This window comes from Lemur catta, chromosome 15 (assembly GCF_020740605.2).
Source record: "Lemur catta isolate mLemCat1 chromosome 15, mLemCat1.pri, whole genome shotgun sequence".
In the NCBI taxonomy this organism is placed as follows: domain Eukaryota; kingdom Metazoa; phylum Chordata; class Mammalia; order Primates; family Lemuridae; genus Lemur; species Lemur catta.
This window is the reverse complement of record NC_059142.1, coordinates 17802240-17823125: the sequence shown is the minus strand read 5'-3', so window position 1 is coordinate 17823125 and position 20886 is coordinate 17802240. Positions and strand designations below refer to the sequence as shown.

The following is a 20886-nucleotide window of genomic DNA, read 5'->3' as shown; positions in this document are numbered from 1 at the left end:
GTGACCTTGGATTTGGCAATGAATTTTTAGATGTAACACCAAAAACACCATGAAAGAAAAAAATTGACATGATAGACTTCATTAAAATTAAAACGTCTGCTGTGCCAGAGACATTGTTAAGAGAATGAAATGGCAAGCCACAGACTGGAGAAAATATTTGCAAACACGTATGTGATAAAGATCTTATATCCAAAATATACAAAGAACTCTTAAAACTCAAAAATTAAAAAGTGAGCAAAAGATCTGAACACACACCTTAACCAAAGAAGATATGCAGATAACAAATTAAATATATGAAAAGATGCTCAACATCTTATGTCATTAGGGAATTGCAAATTAAACAATAGTGAGATAACACTACACATCTATTAGAATAGTTAAAATCCAAAACACTGACAACACCAAATACTGGCAAGGCTATGGAATAATAAGAACTCTCACTCATTCATTGCTGGTGGGAATGAAAATGGTACAGCCACTTTGGAAGACAGTTTGGCAGTTTTCTTAAAAAGCTAAATACAGTCTTATCAGACCTTCCAGCAGTCATACTGCTAGTTATTAAAATATTTACCTCAATGAGTTGAAAACTTCTGTCTACACAAAAACCTGTACATAAATGTTTATAGCAGCTTTGTTCATAATTGCCAAAATTTGGAAGCAATCAAGGTGTCTTTTAATAAGTGAATGGATAAACTGTGGTACATCCTTACTGTGGAATATTATTCGGTGAAATAAAGAAATAAACTATCAAGCCCCCCAAATACATGGAGGAACTTTAAATGCATGAAAGAAGCCAGTCTTCAAAGGCTACAACTGTATAATTTTAACTATATGACATTCCAGAAAAGGCAAAACTATGGAGACAGTAGAAAAATCAGCCATTGTCAGGAATGGGAAGGAGAGGAAAAACGAATAGTTGAGGCACAGAATTAGGGCAGTGAAACTATTCTATATGATACTATAATGATGAATACACGACATTATGCATTTGTCAAAACCCATAGAACTGTACAGTGCAAAGAGTAAACCCTAGTGTAAAGTATAGACTTTAGTTAATAATGTATCCATATTGATTCATCAGTTGTAGCAAATGTGCCACAGTAATGCAAGAGTTAATAGTAGGTGGAGGAGAATGAGTGTACAGGAACTCTGTACTTTCTACTGAATGTTTCTGTACACCTAAAACTGTGCTATAAGTCAATTAAAAAAAAGGGAAAAAGTGACTTTCCAAAATCTCACTGCTAATAATTTAGCTTTTATTTTTTCTCTTTTTTCTCTCCTCAAACTGGATAGAAATCTCAATCTGTCAGGTACTTAATGTTTGTCTCTAGGTAACTTTTTATGATTATGAAACAAACTTTCTATGCTAAATAAATGATGAAAAAAGCAAGTAAAGATATTCCTTTGTCTATCCAGATTGAAAGGAAATATGCTACAACATTAACATTAATAAAAGAAAGGTTATAGATGGTTTCTACTTTCATCTTTTTCTGTATTTTCCAAACGTTTCTGTAAAATAAAAATCTGTTAGCACTAAAACAGAATATATGAATCCTACTGCAGCTTAACTGTATTCAGTTAACATATTTTATGAATATTTACGTAGAAATAAATAAGACATAGACCTTAAGGTTCTCTCTGGCTAATTGGAAGTAAAAGACTGCATCACTACAATGCTTATGTAAATGATCTGATTGGTTGATGACAACCTCATCAATTATTATGGTTTATGAAGGGATCAATTTTTAAATTTTATTTACTTATTATGTACTTGTTTGTTTTCTTATTTACTTGCCTTACTCATTTATTTATTATTTACTTATTTTCCCACCTCGTTTAAAATAGGATTCTATTATAATTAGGTATTATAAGTGATTTTGCCAAGTTCTTATATCTTGTCGGTTTAACTTGCTTTATGCTTGAAATCCCATTTTTATTTGTAAAATTTGTGGCATTTGTAGAGTGAGTGTGTGTGTGTGTGTGTGTGTGTGTGTGTGTGTGTGTGTTGGGGGAAATGGATTTTTTTTTTAAAGGAGTATTATTTAAATATGGCTTTTCTTGGTACAATAATTGTTTATGAAATTTAGCTCATTGTTTTCAGCTAGTTTAAATTGGTCTTGAGAGAAACAGAAACTTGTTGCTTAATTACAGGCTCTCGGTGGTTTTATGGAATGTCTCTGGGCTGTTATGAAGTACTTGTTTAAGAAGGATAATTCCACTTGATTTTATATTGTATATCCTAAGGAAAGTAATTTTAAATTCAGTTTTTACTAGATTATGCCATCTTTGTGGAGCCGCTCTCTTGTCAAGTTGTATCCACACTGTCTGGGATGCGTTTTAATGAATGATGTTTATTCAGTTTATTTGGTCTTAGCCAAATGAGTAAAGACTTGGAGACTTTGGGCAATTTGAGAAGAAATTTAAAAATCACTGGCTTTCCTCTGTTTATGCCACTATGTAAACTAAAGGTGACAGTGGGGTTGGGGAAGCAGAGAGTGGATATAGAATACCTGTGTGTGACTTGCTATAACTTTCTGGTGTGCCAAATACATGATTAAGCTAGTGCCAGCATCTTCCTCCTGTAAAATGAAGATCCACTTCTGTGAGCCTGACCCCTGGGTATTCACATATGTTGTATTTTGAAATATGCCTTAGAGAACTTTTAATAAAAGAAAGATAACTAATGTTTAAGGGGGCTTAAAGGAAGAAAACCCTTCTTCCTCTGCAGAGTAGGATATTCACAATTGTATTAATAATTTTATTTTTCTTGAGGTTGGTTTCCTTTTCAGGTGAATCCAGCAAACACTTTTCTTTGACTACAGTTCTGATAGTGCTGTAAAATTACCATAATATGAGGATAAGTTGTCAATCTCAAATATATGAAATGACCAATTTATCCTTTTAAAAAATCTATTACATGAAAATCTGCTTTTATACAAAAAATGAGAAGTAAATGGAGGCATAAGTGTTTGCTTTAGAAGAGTTATTGATTCATGTAAATAGCAAATGGTTTTATTACATTTAAAATATGATTTAAATTGGCCAAAATGTCATTTTCAGAAAGCATACCTTTTAAGGAAAGTACTCATTACATAAAACAAGGGTATATCTGTGTGCCTAAAACAATTTTCTTTATATGTAATGACATAGAAAGTTGTTTCTTAGTGACCATTTCAACCCCACTTCTTCATAAACATTGTCTTTGAATACAAATTATAATGACTCTGTTTTCTAACTACAGTCTAGTAGTTAAGCTAGTTTATTAGCTAGTTAGTGAACTTGAGTTCTGACCTCTGTGGTTGAGAACAGATGCAAGAAAAATGTTATTACATCTTCGGATCTTATAGAAGGCAGATAATGGTAATGATGAAGTATATCTGGCTAACTTTCTGATGACCTGTGTGAACTGCTTGGCTTTGTATTTTTACATTTCTTTCTAGGCAGATTCAATGAGTTCATTTCGATAGAAATGTATTTCCACAGAATGGTTTTCTGTTTTTTTGAAATGCTGCTTCATAGTTGTGTACTGTGAAAAAAGTAAAAGATATGTAGCTTTATATTCAGTCTAACTTGGAATTGAGTTTTTGTTATTGTCTTTGGGTGCATTGGTCAGTGCTTTGGTTTTTAAATTTTTAACTTCTTATTTTTAGTTAATTATAGATTTGCATGCAGTTGTAAGAAATAATAGAAATACCGTGTACAGGCACACATCATTTTGTTGGTCTTCATTGATGCTGTGTTTTTTACAAATTGATGATTTGTTAACACTGAGTCAAGCAAATCTATCAGCACCATTTTCCCAGCAATATATGCTTACTTTGTGTCTCTGTGTCACGTTTTGGTAATTCTTGCAGTATTTCAAACTTTTTCATTATTATTATATCTGTTATTGTGATCAGTGATCTCTGATGTTACTATTGTAATTGTCTGGGGGCACCACGAACTGCACCCATATACGACAGCCAACTTAATGGATAAATGTTGTGTGTGCCCTGACTGCTCCCTCTACCAGCAGTTCCCCCTTCTCTTCCCCTTTCCTCAGGCGCAACAATATTGAAATTGTGTCTGTCTATTCCCTGAGACACAACAATATTGAAATTAGGCCAATTAAAAACTTTATAGTGGCCTCAAAGTGTTCAAGGTAAAGGAAGACTCACAAGTCTCTCACTTTAAATCAAAAGCTAGAAATGATTAAGCTTAATAAGGAAGTCAAAAGCTGAGCAGTGGCAAAGGTTTGAGAGGATTGACTCCAATTTTGAAAGAATGTCTACTGTGGGTAAAGTGTTATCAAACAGCACCTCATAGAGATCTCAATCTCCTTGTTTGTAAATGAAGAGAATGGTAGAATCAATCTCATAGAGTTGTTTTAAAGACGAAGTTAAAACAAGTAAGGCATTTAGGAGAGGACATGGCTCATAGTAATAGGATATGGCTCATAATAAGCCCCTGCATAAGTGTTAGCTAGCATTATTCACAAAATTAGCAAATTAATAGATTGGTTGCTCTTTTGCATGTAATTCAGTAGTTTATTTCATTGATTTTGTTGTTGTTGTTGTTGTTCATTAAGTCTGGTAGCACAAAACTAGTTTTTTGAGCTTGGCAATAGAATTCTTCATTTTCATATTATACTGCCTGGATTTGGGAATATCTTATTTTTATGTCCTTTGATGTACTTAGTGGCCCTGATGAGGATAGTCAACCAAACCATTGTGTTGAAAGAGGAGGTATTAGCCCAGGTTAACCACTCTCTCTTTTGACCTTGTGACTACTTTACCAAGATGCCTGTTGGCATGTGTCTTGTCTATCTGCATTGTAAAATCTGCAGAGGTTAGTTCCCTGTCTTTGTAGCCCCTGTCTGCCGCAGTACTTTCCAGGAGCAGTTCTGTATACATTTGTTAAAAGAATAAATGCATACTTAATAATCAATAGATTTCACCACAATAGTGGGTTTATCTGGAAGTTTATATCAATTTTATGCTTAGATTTAGAATAAGTATGTAGTTATTGAGAAAATACTATGATAGCAAAAAATACTTATTGCTTACTGTGTACCAGGTACTGATCTAGTCTCTATCTATATAAACCCCTTTAATTCTCTGAACAAGTAGGTTTTATTATCATTGTCAATATACAGATGAGAAAACTGAGACATAAAGAAACTTGCCTAATGTCAGATAGCTAATAAATAGCAGGTCCAGCATTTAAATAGCTACATAGTCTGGCTTTCATCACCATCTTTATAATTTTTGAAATCCTTAATCACAGGATTTATATAAGGTATTATGACTTTTTTAAAAAGCTCATCTTTGTTCCCTAATTCATGCAATAACTTAGATTACCTAGTCCACTACTTTACAGTGAAACCTGAACTTACTACTTTATAGAATGAACTTAGAAATTCTTTTTGGAAAGAAGTAGTTGGAAAAAAAAATGCAAGTATTTGAAGGCCTACTGTGTACCTTCCACTATGCCAAATGGATACGTATGTCTGGAAGTTTGTTTTCCTACTTCTGCTGTAAAACTGCCCCTTTATCAAACTTTACCTGTAAATTTCTCCGTAAAAAACTTTCTTCCTTTCTTTCTTTCTTTGCATTGTGGGATGCATAAAGGCAAACAATTTACAGATCTAAGGTGCATTTGTATCTTTATTCAGGTTCTTGAATTCTAAAGTTTAGTAAGCTGAGATTTGGTTTAGTTTCCAAAAAAACTGTTTCCCAAAAAAAGGAATGAAATTTAAGGTGTAAATAATTACTACTTATTGCCATCAAGACTGTATTTGCCTATCCTGTCTCAACAAGTTGGTTGTAATTCTTGAGCTTTGAATAGATGGTAGTGACAACTCTGAGCTATCTAGATTAAAGAAGAAGTTTAATTTTGTTATGCTGTCATTAAAACTGTTTTGACTTGAATTGTCAGGTATCTCTATGAAAAAAAATAGATTTAAGCTAACCAATAAAAGTAAGATGAAAGTTATACTGTATGTAGATAAATTTATTTCAGAGTACAGAATTTTCTCCAGATGCTTTCAAAACTCTAGGCATTCCATATTCATAAATGGCTGAAAAGTTTATAAATGTGGAAAAGTTAAGTACAAGTTTTAAATATGCATTTAATAATTCCAGAATTTGAATTTTCTTTTTATTTACAGCTCGGATCGTCTGATAGAAGAGACAATAAGGTAGGAATAATTTTTGTTGGTTTTTGTTTGCTTGTAAATTTAACGTACAGATCAGGTTAACCCTGTAACTATAGTTAAAATTAATTCATCCTCCTTAAATATGAGATTTTCAGTAGACAGTAATGTATTTTTATTGTGTCCTTCCCATATAAGGGACATGTGAAACACAAAACATTTCAGAGTTACTGGAATTAGGCTGTTTTACTTATGTTAATTTTTCTAATTAATTCATACTTAGTATTTTCAGCCTTAATCTTTTTATTCTCATTTTTAATGGAAAACAATCTTAAGCATGATTTGATGTGTCGTTTTTATGCCATTTATGTAGACTTGGTTTTTGTTACAGCAGCTGTAGAAAATCTACTGCAGTAATATTTGATATTATGTGTAAGAACAGATACTACAGAACTAGTTTCTTGCTTAAGTTAAGGGACATTTATTTGTTGTTTTGAACTGCTTAATTTTCTAGATTTGATGAATTTTTAAATATCTGTTTTATGATAGTAAAAAGGTAAATTAACTAGGTATGATCTCTACTTTAGAATTCAGCAGTGTATATAAAGCATTGTTTTTCAGGAAAGGCATAATGAAGTACATGGAAACAGCAATCATTTGTATTCTTACCATGGACCTTGGTCCTATGCTAAAGTGCTTGGCATGCATTATTTTATTTAACCTCAGTAACTCATGAGATAGATACTAATCATTAGGTACTATCTCCAAAACAAAAAAGAAATTAAGGTAAGTGATTTGCTTGTCATCACATGACTAATAAGTAGCACTGAGGATTCAGTCCTCTAATCTGAGTCTAACTCTAGAAACAGAGCTCTGTCTAAGCCACTACTGTATTTACTACATTGTAGAAAGAATACAAGCTTTAGAGTGTGATTTGGTTTGAAACCTGGCTGTGTTCCTTATTAGTTCTCTGTTTCAAGATAAGTTACTTTAACTTCATTTTCTTATCTATTTAAAAACATGTGATTGATGATAATACCTACCCTGCAAGATTTTTGTGAAGATTAAAGATAATGTGAGAAAAATGCCTACCATAATACCTGGCTGATACTAGGTAATCTGTAAATGGTAGCTGTATTATTGAACACCAATCGTTTTCTTTTAAAAACTTTTTATTTTGGTGTCATTTTAAATTTCAGGAAAGTTCCCATAGTACAAAGAAATCCCATATACCCTTTACCTAACTTCCCCAAATGTTAACATTTTGCCACATTTGCTTTTTTACAATTTATTTTCTGAACTACTTGAAAATAAGTTGCAGACCTGATGCCTCTTTATTCCTAAATATTTCAATGTTCATTTCCTAAATATTTATTTATATCAATATGGATTCATAGATTCTTACTTTATTCAAGGGGTTATAATATGTCCCCATCATTATTTAATAATAATCTTAATACTTTATAATCTTTTATAATAATTTGCCATTATCATGTCTTGAATTTTTGTTTAACTTGCGTGTACTACATCATCCATCTGAAGAAAGTTTTCACAGCATTGCCTAATTGCTGACTGAAATATCTCCCTTATAAATCCTTCCCTTTCATTAACACATGAGGTCTGATCACATTTTGCAAGAATTCTTTACTTAAAGTTTCTCTACAGTCCTTTTTCTTTTTTTCTTCCTTTTATTTCCTGCTCTTTCTGCCTGGTCTTCTAGGGCCAGGTTGCCTTAATTAAGCTTCTCAGGCCGGGCGTGGTAGCTCACGCCTGTAATCCTAGCCCTCTGGGAGGCCAAGGCGGGTGGATCACTCGAGGTCAGGAGTTCGAGACCAGCCTGAGCGAGACCCCGTCTCTACTAAAAAAATAGAAATAAAAATTATCTGGACAACTAAAAATATATATAGAAAAAATTAGCCGGGCATGGTGGCGCATGCCTGTAGTCCCAGCTACTTGGGAGGCTGAGGCAGTAGGATCGCTTAAGCCCAGGAGTTTGAGGTTGCTGTGAGCTAGGCTGACGCCACAGCACTCACTCTAGCCTGGGCAACAAAGTGAGACTCTGTCTCAAAAAAAAAAAAAAAAAAAAGCTTTTCAGTTCAGTGCTGGCCTATTTAAAAACTGGTAATATGAGTATAAAACTTTGGGGTACCTCACAGGATAGGAACATTTCCGAAGCACTGAATCACTGCTACTATTATTTTGCTAGTTAAAAAACATGTTATTAGAAGGGCTTTTATTTCAGTATTATTCTTTGTTTCAAAATATAAGTATCTAAGCGAAATTTCACTCCATATAAAGCTAATTATCTCTTATGGGTAATATAAAATTTAAGTGTCAAATAATGATTTTTACATATTTCATATGTAAAAATTTATCCTTTGGGAGATAAATTTTTAAACTATGTGAACAATTGAATATAGACTTTGACATCAATTTATTGAAAAGAACTAATATTTTTAGTATTTATAAATTTATTCCTAAGCTTTAAATGTATAATTATAATAGTGTTATCTGTTGTTGGAAAAAATGTGCCTGAGTTTAGTTTATAGAACAGGTAAGAAAGTTGAAGTTCCAGTAAGTACATCAATGATTTGTCATTTTAAAAGCATTATATATAATTTGGAGCTTATATTTTGCCTCTGAGTATTTGACCTCTGAAATAACAACAGTCTAGATTTCACTCAGCTTGACTCTAAATGATGGAATGAGATGGGAAAGTATGTCTAGATATATTTTATGTGGTACTGGAAATCATGCATATTCAACAAGATAATAACATAATGTATGATGATAATATCCATTCTCCAGGGAATACAAAGTGCTTTGCAGAAATTATTTTTCAATCTGTATCCACTTGTGAGGCAAAGTATATAGGAGATGGTGGTAGTCCCAGTTTTAAAAAGAGGCATATGTGATTCAAAGATTGGCCTCAGCTTGCTCAGTCTAGGTTTGAATTCTTTTGCTTTATGCAAGACCATAATACCTACTTTTAAATAGCTTGTAACATAAAATTTTTAAAAAACAATCACATTTTAAGTGTATCATATTCTGTCATAGTGAATACTTAAACTGAAAAATTATAAGAACTAAATGATGCAAAGGGTGTTTTTAAATTTGACCCTTCTTGTGCCCTTTTTGGTTTGGGGAGCTAAAATTCAATGTATTGTAGAGTTGACATTACCCCCTCCTTCTGCTCTAATCTTGACTGGTTGTTCTATCAGCCTGCCACATTGTTATGGTCCTGGAATGTTCTTTCTCCATTATCCTAAAATAATCTCCTTTATTGGATCACCTATTTCTTGGGTTTAATGTCTTCTGCTTTCTTAGATTATTCCCTCATTATGCTGAACGATGTTCTTTAGTAGCTTCCTTAGAATGAATAGGAGGATAAATTTTTTGGACTGTTCATATCTAAAAAGTCTTTATTCTACCCATATTCTGCATTGTTTAGCTATGACATAGAATTCTAGGTTGGAAATAATTTTGAAATATTTGAAAGCATTGTTTTCAGTATTGCTATCAAAGTCCAATGCCGATTTAAATTTCTGATCCTTTGTATATGATATGCCTTTTTTTCTCCGGAAGCTTCTAGGATCATCCCTTTGTTTTTTTTTTAATTTCTATTTCACCATGATGAGATCAGCATGCATCTTTTTCAATCCATTGCACTAGGCATTGAGTAAATTCTAATGATGAACTCTGGAAACTCATCTTCAGTTCTGGGGAAATTTTTGTGTGTTATTTATCATTTTCTTCCCTCCTTTTCTTCTGTTGTTTCTTTTTAAAAATTTAAAAAGGTTGTATGTTGGACCTTCTGAATTGATCCTTTCTTACTTTTTCTCTGTTTCCATTTATCTTTTTGTTTAATTTTCTGGGAGATTTACTCAATTTCTCCTTCCAGCTTCCCATTATATTTTTATTTCTGCTCTTCTTTTTTAAATTTACATGAGCTCTTTCCTGAGGGACAGGCACACATACATGTTTATATGTGTATATTTCTTGGATCTGATAATCTTCTTTTATCTCTCTGAAGACATTAAATATAATTTTAGAGTTTCTTGGGCTTCCTTTATTGCCTCTATTTCCTCAGACTTGCTTTTCTGTTTGCTGGTTGGTTTGTTTGGCTCTCTGCCTTTTATGTTAGAGGTGCTCATCACGCGTCTGGTGATTTCTGGCTGTTTGTTCATATTTATTGGTGCGGCTCCAAAATCCAGTGAGAGGAAACGCATTCTGTATGCATGGGTGGTGGGACTTGTTGAGTAGTCGTCCTCAGAATGCATGCTCGGGCAGAGACCTGGCTGTTTCGTTGGGGCCTTCAAATTGTCAGTATCTCCAGGTCTTTTCTTGTGGACTAGGTCTTTTGTTAGACTGGGGTAATCACTTGGTTGCATGGGTTAGGGAAGGCAATTTAGAGGTCTGGCAACTCCTTATATAAATTTCCACAAATCTCCCATTTTTAACCCTGCTCCACAGTTCTGCTTTCAAAGATACCTGATCCCTTCAATTCTTGAGCATTTCCAAGATCTGCGGAAAACTTTTATAAATCATTGCTTGACTCATAGTGGTATTGAGGTGAATAACAGTAGTAGATTTGGAGGTGCTAATGTGTTTTTTGTTGTTGTTTATTGTTGTTTGTTTGTTGTTGTTGGTTCATTGCTTTTGGTTTTACCCAATTAAATTTCTTTATTCTGAAATGTCACTTTCAGATTTTAGCAAAATTTCATGTCAACTTAATAAAAGGTGGAATTGGGATGGGCATCAAAAATGGCAGACCTTAAAATTTCTGCAAGAACAGATATTTTTCTAGACTAGTCCTAAAAGTATTAGGAAGATTGGGTTATCAGCATCAGACTCCAAGAAGAGGGTTCAGTTTCCCAATGTAATAATCTCTAGGACTTGTCATTTTCTAAATTTGCAGAGATAACTGCTTGTAACTTAATTGAAAGTGATCTAAATTCTAGCATGTTCATATTAATTCTTTTCATGTGTGGAGCAGCTAATGTTATTAGCATTTCTTAATCACTCAAGTAGAATTTTTCTAATTTTTTTCAATTTACTTTATTAGACATTGACATATTATAAAAGTATAGTGTTCTTATTATAACAACTTAAATAATACTAAAATATATAAAGAAAAAGTTAATCTCCTGGTGGGTGCCTTCCATCATTTATCTCCTAAAGTAATTTATGTTAACTGACAGTTGTGTCTCTGATACCTTTCTCACTGTCATGCAAACATACACAAAGATGTTTGTTTCTGAAAATATAAGGGAATTCATATTCTACACATTCCATGGCTTGCTTTAATCACTCAATATATCATAAACATCCCTTCAGGATATTAGAAATAGTACTAACTGATTCTTTTTAATAGCCAAATACTATTTTATAATATAGTTATAGTATAATCTACTATACCATTCAAATATAGTTTCCAGGGTTTTTCGGGGGTGGGGGGAGTTCTTTATTGGTTTTTTACTATTCTAAAAAATGCTTTAGTAAATATCATTTTACAGATTAAATGTCTCTTATCTGAAATGTTTAAGACAGAAGTGTTTTGGATTTCTAATTTTTGGATTAGGGATACTCAGTACTTGTATGTTTCTGTGTATATCTCCTTACATACTTTTGTTTCTGTTTTGACTTTCAAATCTTGAAATTCAAGTTTTGATTCATTTGTCATTTGCTTAGAGGACTTCTTCTAGCATTCTAGAATTTCCCCTCAGTGAGATACGTGGTGGTTTACTCTCTGAGGCCTTTCCTATCCAGAAATGTGTTCACTTGGGTCCCAGATAGGTCAGGCTATTAGAGACTCCTGCGCAGTGGCTTTTCCCTTTAGGGGGCTGGGCATCACACCAGCTGCTAGACTATAAGCTCTGTGCTTATACGTCTCCCTGGGTATGTGTAGCAGTCTTTTCCCAGCTGCAGGGACAGGGAGCAGTTCAATCCATCATGCAGACCCATAGTCTTCCACTATCTGGGCCCCTCAGGAATCAATGAAACCCTAGGTCTTTGCTCTAAGCTTGAAGAAAAATCTAGGCTTCCCTGCCTACCATCAGTTCCCTGGTTCTCTCCTCACTTGAGAGAGGATAGCCCCTCTACCTGGCTTTCTTTCCTGGAGATCTCAAGGCAACTTGGGGCCTGACATGGACTCTCCACAGCATGTCTGCTTTTGTTCTTGTATTACTCCATGGAAGAAAATAATGGGCCAAAGATGAGGTTAGGAATTTGTACTCTGACCACCATCTTCCCAGAATCTCAATCTCTATTGCTTTTTTTTAAAAAAATGTTTTTTATATTTTCAGAATTACTCAATAGCATTCCATTTCCTATTGCTTTTTCTAATGTCAATATTTAAAGCACGCCTCTGTATATTGCATATCAAAGTGGATGCTGACCCTGCCTTCTAGGATGCTAATGTCCAGAGAGATAAGACTATGGAAAACGAATAATCCTGGAAGTGATAGTAAAAAGATATTTTACTCAGATTTTTTAAAACAAGACATCAAAGTAGTCACATGGAAAAGGTTATATTCTACAAAGAATGGCTTTTTCCCTTCTGTCAGTCATGTTTAATGAATCTGTGACCTTTGTTTAAATCTTTGCATGTATGTCCCAAAATCTGCCTAGATGGTTCTCAAGTAGAATCTGAGGACATAATCTTTTCATAAATTGAGGGCTGGTTGTATATAAATATTTTATGATATTTTATACTTCTATTTTTATTGTTGTAATTCCCTACTTCCCTCTCAACCGTTTTTTCTGATTAAGAATACTTTATTATAGTAGCTGATCCCTTTTAAAATCATTTTTAGCAGCTTTTATAATATGTGATTTTTCAATGTCTTATTTCATTTGTTATTTTGAAGAAAACATAGGACATAGCTTACTGCCTTCTTCAAAAAGACAGCAGAGAATAGTAGTGGGGTCATTCAGAAAAAGGATAATGGGAAAGTGGCTTGGGAAGGGATTTTTTCTTCTTATTTTCCTGCCCAGTGCTTTTTAAGATGATGTTGCTCATTGTAGTTTTCTGTTCATTTTTAAAGGTATGATAGATCTATGCAGATAATTTTAAATGCCAATTTAATTGTCATGTCTCTTTCCTCCTTGCAGCATTGCTATGGCAACAAAAGAAAATATGACTTCACAGAGAGGAATGTTGAAGTCAATTCATAGCAAAATGAATACTTTGGCCAGTATCCTTTTTGAATGTTTGAAATCTATGTTTTGGGAAGGGAGACGGCTTTTTTTTTTTTGTGAGCTGCCATCATCACTAGAGCCCATCAGTAATTACATAATATGAATATACCATGCATTCCTACTTTGTGAAAGCTCATGCTGTTTAGTTCCATTTCTTAAAGACTGCACATCAGAGGTTTAATACTAGTAGATTTATAAAAAATTATAAATGTGAATTCACAAAACTATTTCACAAAATTATTTTACATTTGTAAAAGTTCTCGAATTCATGTTAGAACTCCACAGTATACATTGTTTTTACCTATGTGATACCTAAATATCACAAGTTGCATGCTTTTTTATTTTTTCAGTTTGGAGAGTAAATCAGTGGCAGATGCTTGGAAGGGGGAAGGAAGGAGACAGCCATGTATGTGGATGAGTTGCAGTTGCTGATAGACTGTTGTGACTATGCACAGGCTGAATTCTAGGATAAATTGTCTACTTGTTTATTGTGGCTTCTACTTTTTAATTTTTTATTTTCCCAATTTAAATTAGGATTACTAATACTTCCAAGAAACCTACCAGGGAAATTGATAAGCCTGTCATTCTGAAACATTTTATTTATTCTCTGAGAAGACAAGCCTTTTAGGGAAAAAACTTTCTTCTCCAACTAAGGGAGGAAGGCCCTATAATTTTCAAAAGTTGGCTGGGTGCGGAGGCTCACGCCTGTAATCCTAGCACTCTGGGAGGCCAAGGCGGGTAGATCGTTTGAGCTCAGGAGTTCGAGACCAGCCTGAGCAAAAGCGAGACCCCGTCTCTACTAAAAATAGAAAGAAATTGGCTGGACAACTAAAAATGTATAGAAAAAATTAGCCAGGCATGGTGGCACATGCCTGTAGTCCCAGCTACTCAGGAGGCTGAGGCAGGAGGATTGCTTGAGCCCAGGAGTTTGGGGTTGCTGTGAGCTAGGCTGACGCCATGGCACTCTAGCCTGGGCAACAGAGTGAGACTCTGTCTCAAAAAAAAAAAAAATTTCCTGTCTTTCCTTTTTATAGTCCCCAAGTAGGACAGTTAGAGCAGTTGAGTCCACTTTCCTACTATATCCTCCCTACTGCTGCAAAAAGTCAATTTTGAAAGTTGCACAATTTCCTAGTGTCTGATTATACAGACCCTAGGGTTGATTCCCACCAGTTGCCTGAATGGGGGGCTGGGGGGTAGGGCAGGTATTACCCTCTGGGGAGAGGATCAGGTATTTCTTCAAAACCCTCAGGCAAAACTCCCCATTCTCCTTAGGGAAGGAGGGGAGAGAGAGAAAAAAGGAGAAAAAGGAAAGGGAGGGCAGTGGAGTGGGGGCGGTGGTGGCGGTGCCTGTGCCGCCCTGCCTGCAGAGTTCTGTTCCTGACCAAGCTGACCACACTGGCTCCCATCCTGACCTGAAGCCTGGCAGTAATCCTCTGTATGTGGGAGCTATTGTTATTTCGTTATTATTTTCTTCTCCTTCTCTCTCTATTAATTTTTTTTCTTTTCATTCTCATTTTTGTACTACACACAAGACTGGGACCTTGAGCAGCAGGTATTCCCAGTGTTGGCATGTGCAACTGCAAAAGACTCCCTCAGGGTGATTTTCTTCCCCTCTCTGTCTTCTCCTCACTCACTGTTTCTGGACTCCACTGATCGCTATTTTTGTGATTCCTGTGACTTTTCACTAAAGAGGCTTCTTCCAAATATGACCTTAATAGAGATTTCCCAAAGATCGTTTTCCTGCTGTGAACAGCCTGATCCAGAGGATCAACCTGAGGAAACGGCGAGACTCGCTCATCCTTGGCGGTGTCATTGGCATCTGTACCATCCTGCTGCTGCTGTACGCTTTCCATTGATGGGACATGTCCGGGGACTCTTGACAGCCACCACGTTCACGCCCTGATCTGGAATAAGGAAATGTAGGAGGGAGAAGTTGACTGTCCTGATAATTAGCCTGACCAGCAGGATGAATTCCAGACTGATAGTGATGGACTCTGTGACACGGTCGGGTTGAGCTGAAGCCACAGTTTTCCTGTGCTATCTTTTCTAACACACATTTTTCTGATTTTAGTTTAAAAAAAAAAAAAAAAAGGTTTTCAGTTGCTTTTGTCTCCCTAGGAGGTAAGTAAACCAATCAAAAACAGAGTTTCTGTGTTTCAGTGGTAGTGTGGAAGCCTGATGACAAATAAGCCAGGTCTTACAGCTGGACTCCCGAAAACCAGGTTTCTCTATATCCAAAGACTGCTTTTCTTCTGGCCACCATATTGGGTTGTGAGCAAAAGTAATTCTTGTCTTCTTATTTTACATTCATGATGAGAAATCACAAGTCCTTTCTTGATAATCTGTGCTATAGATTTCTACTTTGTGTCCTCAACTCCTTTGGTATTCAAGGAAGATTCCGTTTTTTCGTAGATTCTTTGAGATGCTGATAGGCCAACTTCAGCATGTTTGAGGTTGTCTGAAATGGAGAACACTGCAAAAATAGCTTTTGTCTTTTTTTTTTTTAATTGTGAGCACATTGTGGTTAACTATATTGCTGGAAAAACATTAAGAATGATAGGCTATTTTTTAAGGAGCCAGTCATTGTTTTGATTTTTTTATTTATTTCTCCCATTGGATTAATATTGACTACTACAAGGAAATGAAATTTCAGCTCTACCATGACAAAGGAAAGTAATAGCCAATGTCTGCTAATGCCCTCAGCCGTTCAGCAACATGTCAAGATTAACAGTGGTAACTGAGTGAGGGTACTGCTCAGTTTTCAATGAAAGATTTCATTGAAACAAGCCAGATGTAAAAAGGCATTGAGGGGTCACTATCCAGATAATTCTGTTCGTAAGTGCTCCATAACTTCTAAAAAAGTTTAAGAACTATTGCCTGATGTACCAGGAATTCTGTGTTCTGTGAAAATATGTTCATTCCAAATCTGTTAAGCTTTTCCAAACATCCGGAGAGTGGTTTCACTGTTGAAGGTGCATGTAGCAGAATCTGCCTCTATCTGCACCTGTCTTCTGTTACCACCCCTGGGCAGTGACAAAATTTTAAACCACCCACCAGAATTCTTTTCAAGTTTAACCATTTCTCAGTTTCTGTAAATTCATTGCTTGTCTTACTGAACTACCACATAGTTTGAAGACTTCCAATGTCTACACTTCTCACCGAAAAAGAAGACTGCTCTTCATCATTGGAATTTACTGCTATATATATAGTATTGGCTTTAAACTGTGCCACAAGGAATAAGAATATTAGCATGTAGTTCTTGACTACATCATGGTGTACAGATGCAGTTGTTCAGGTGAACTTGACATACAGGCTATTGGGGTAGAATAACACCCAGTCTGGTACAGAGACTGAGAAGTTTTTCCTTCTGGTGTTAAAGTTTCATTACATTCTAGGTATGAAGGGCATTTGATATATTTTTCTTAACTATGGGGTTTATTTTTCTAAGTATGGGTTGATTGATCAGTTCATTGACTGGGGATGCCCTTAAAAGAAAGTTAAGTTTTCCCAGTGTGAACCTTAAAGGATCAGGGAAGTAAGTTCATTTATTAAATTCTCTGTTGGGAGAACAAAACTCTCCCCTGATACTTTATTATCTTTGATTTTTCAAAGGGCCTTGATTGGTGGTTGTGTCTCGGCTAGAATATATGGGACTTTGGAAGTTATATAGTTGGCATTTATAAAATCTGAAGTATCATAAATAAAGTTATTTATTTAATTATTCTACCAGTCTTTTTTACTGGTCTGATTATTTGGTGCATTCATTAAAACTAATTGTGTGAGAATAAGACTAGGACACAAAGCTAATCTAACTTGCTGCAGCTAAGCAAGCAGACCACTCTGATGGCTGGTGAGCCTTTCCATTAGGGTTATGCTTAGATGAAGTAGTAGAATTATGTTGGTTATTTTCCTTATGAAAATAAAGAAACCAGTTCTTCCAAGGAAGTTGAAAAAGCATGGAGTAGATGTTGGTGTCAGATAGGTCTGACTAACCTCCCAGTGCTGTAGCCCATAGTGAGGTGACCCTGGGCCACATGGAGACAGCGAGGACAGTGCTCTTCCTTTCCTCTGTGGTTCCTTCATTAGCAGAAAGCAAGCTTGAGCAAGGAGGTAGAAGTGTGCTGTTTACAGGAAGGGGCTCAGTTTGAATGCTGTGATAGCTGATTTGGACTCTTTCAGTTTCATGCCATTTAACTTTTTGTTTAGCTATCTTGGTTTTCTCTCTTTTTTGCTGTCCTCTTTACAGACTAGTTGCTAGGCTTAGGAGCTAACACTTAGTTACTTGTTCCCGTCAGCGCTGGGAAGTCAGAAGGAATTTTCTACTGGTTCCAAATAAATGTTGCCTCTTAAGGGAAGTTATGCTCCCTCAGCCATTGTCTTAAGTAATGAATCTTTCCTTTTTGTATCTTTTTAGTAACTGCTCAAAACTCCACTAAAAAATGTGAAAAACCATGGCAACAAAAAAGGCAGAAAATTCCAAAAAGTGTATTTCTGAGATTTTGTTTTAATGTATACTGATGACTTTAGTAAAAATATTTAACAAATCTATTACTCAAGTTCAAGCTCACATGTCCAGGTGCTTTAGTGTATCCACCCTGGCAATCTCTACATTCTTTTCATTATCATTGATGATGCTGAAGGACTCTCTGTAACCTGCATTGCTCACTTTTATTTTTCTTATGTTAGAAAGGGGCTTTCCTTCTCCACTATTCCTCTGCTTTTTTCCATGCTGCCTGATACTCAGACTGGGCATGAGGGTAAACGCCTGAGAATGGAGACAGGTGATGAGAAGAGACATCATGGGGGCACTTTTTATACCTGGAGCCAAATAATTTTTACTTTAGTTCTTTCATACTGGTTGTGAATACTATCTGAGGAGAAGCATACTTATTGAGCCTCTTGATGCAGTGACTCTTGGCCTCTGTTGGAATTGAGGCACCTTGGAGTTACATTCCCACCATTAATTTTCTGTTTGAATGTTAATGATCTCAACCTAATGATGACAATGACTTTAAAGAACTGGACTAGCCTTTTGGTTTTTAATACCTCGTGTTTGATCATTAGCGAGATACGATTTTTGGAAATTGGTTGACTGAATTTTCTAACTTGCAATATTAAGCTGTTGGGGATAAATGACCATGTCTAGTATTACACTGAATTCTGTGGCTAATATAAAGAACAAATGGATTCTACTCAGAAAATTATAATGATTATGTTCCATTCTCCTTTTAGGTTAGGGGTTGTTTAGCCTGGTCTCCAAAAAAACTGCAGAACTTTTCACCATGGTCTGAATAAACTAATCTTGTTTATTCCTTTATAAACCTACATACCCTTAAGTTTTATAGGCAAAAAGAAAATGAGGGAGGAACAAGTGAATTTTAAGGATGTTTATTGGATAAGAAGCTGAAATGAAGCTGAGCCATGGTCTTGAAGGGTCTTTCTCATTTTCTCTGTACCTAAGATCTCACTTTAGTGTCACAATATTTGCATCCATTCCTGCCCTGTTGGCTCTTACAGAGGAAGGGAAATCAATTTCAGTCACACTTTATTATGATGGAAGATGTTTCCTCATGAAAAATGCCAATACAGATTTTTAAAAAGTGATTCTTTTTGAAATGCACTTTCTAATTTTTTGCTTTTAAAATAGCTTCTTGGAACCAATTTGTTGTATTTGTACTTAATTTTTGTTCTCATCTAAATGTGCATTTTCTGACTGTATAGAAGAAGCTTTGTTATGTAATTTAATAATAAATTAGAAATCTAAATGGTTGTGGCTATGGTTTGTATTGAAACAATAACCATCAGGGTAGTTTGAGACTAGTGATTATGAAATCTTTGGTGTTGACAAATATTTTTTATGATGTCCTAAAACCCAGGATGAAACAATACAGGTGCAGAAAAGCTGTCACATGTAGTTCAAAAAACGTTTTGTGAAAATCCACTAATATTTTAGCCCAAGAAGTGAAGGAAAATCTCTTACCAACATGAAACTTCAGGAGGTATGCTGGGAATCTAAAATTGTAGAATTTAGCCAGAAAAACAGATTATCATCCTGCCTCAATAATGATTTTTTATACTGTAAATCAGAACTTGATTCTCCACCCCACCAGAGAATGGAAATACCTCATTTCCCATTACCTCTCAGATATTCTTATTCATGTTTTCTGCGTCCTTTTAAAAAATAACAGTATAGTTGAAATATAATGAAAGTATCATAAAATTCACCCTTTTAAAGTATGGGCTTTCGTACTGTCTAACCTCTGAACATTTTCATCACCCACAAAGAAACCCTGTGCCCAGAAGCAGTCACTCCCTCTTCATCCTTTTTATCTGACCATGCTGTTCTCCCTATCTCAGCACCCCAGCTTTTCCGTCCCTGCCACCAGCGTGGCTTCTAAGGTGCCACTTCTTCCTTGAGGATCCTGACCTTTTTCTGGCTACCTGCCGTGTGCCCAGCCACGCATGTGTGCACATCCTCACGTAGACATACGTGAAACCCAACACCACTCGGTGAGGCAGCCTTCCAGTTTCACGAATAAGGAAATAAGACCAGAGAGATTAAGAAACTGGCTTAAAATTGTAGAGTGAATGGTAAAGTAAGCACTTGACTCCTGAGGGCGCTTTGATGCCAAATACTGTGCTAGTTCCACAAAATATATTTTAACTCATGTTGCATGATTAGGAGAGAAGCTGTAAGATGAAAATCACCGGTTTTACCCGATTTAAAAGGTGATACATTTGGAATCATTTAAAGCCTTGTGGCTTGATTATTTTCAAGTAATGCTAACTATTAGTCAAGTGCTTAATAAAGAGGACTCCAGTTTGTAAGTTCTATTCCTTTCTGAGGACTAATGGACTAATGCATTGAAGTTGTAGAACATGTTAAGTGGCTTTAATTTGGACCAAACTTCCTGCCCAAGTCTTCACACCCTCTGGTTTAGAACTTCAGAGTTCTTCCTAGAGAGTGCCAGGGCCAAGCCTGACAAAGCACCTCACCACAGATCCTCAGTGCCATCCCAGCTAAGGCACCGGTGCCTCTCCTTTCCAAGTAGAATGGCTTTGACAACTGCCACTCCTGTTTGATCTGCCCTTTTACCGCAAAGGACCTGAGGCTCTGCCCAGACACACCATCCTCTGCTAACAGTCATGCCTAGAAATAAACAAATGGGTGGCTGGAGAATCTCACTGAAGATGTTTGCTTCCAGGACATTGTCTCCTATTTCTCTAAAGCAAAAGCCAGCAGAGAAACAAGCATCTTCCTCCTTCTGAAGACCGAGATTTGCATGGCTGGGTTGGAACAGAAAAGAATGCACTTTAGCCTGATGATTTCCGCTCAGCTTGGCTAAGATTTCCCACCTCGGCAGAGCTGCTCAGCTTGCAAAGCTCTTTTTTATTATTCACCGTCTGAAGACACTTAAAAGCTAAGACGATTGGGTGCTGGAAAGTCTAACTTTCTGCTTAGAGGAATACCAGAGATCACGTGGTGATGCTCTTATCAACCTCCTAAAATTGTTTTTCTATCTGTTATCCTGATGGGTATTCAGTTTCCCTCC

General features: G+C 35.7%; 1 protein-coding gene across 2 annotated transcripts in view; it reads left to right on the top strand.

The window, feature by feature from the left end:
• Positions 1 to 17688, top strand: part of GOSR1 (golgi SNAP receptor complex member 1) — a 46640-nt gene extending 28952 nt beyond the window's left edge. For both annotated transcript variants that reach the window (XM_045525281.1, XM_045525280.1), the window contains exons 7-9: positions 6149 to 6178; positions 13247 to 13329; positions 15065 to 17688. In XM_045525281.1, coding sequence (XP_045381237.1) covers positions 6149 to 6178; positions 13247 to 13329; positions 15065 to 15189 — 238 coding nt within the window. In that variant the 3' untranslated portion in view covers positions 15190 to 17688. The remainder of the gene's footprint in view (positions 1 to 6148; positions 6179 to 13246; positions 13330 to 15064) is intronic.
• The last annotated feature ends 3198 nt before the right edge of the window (positions 17689 to 20886 follow it).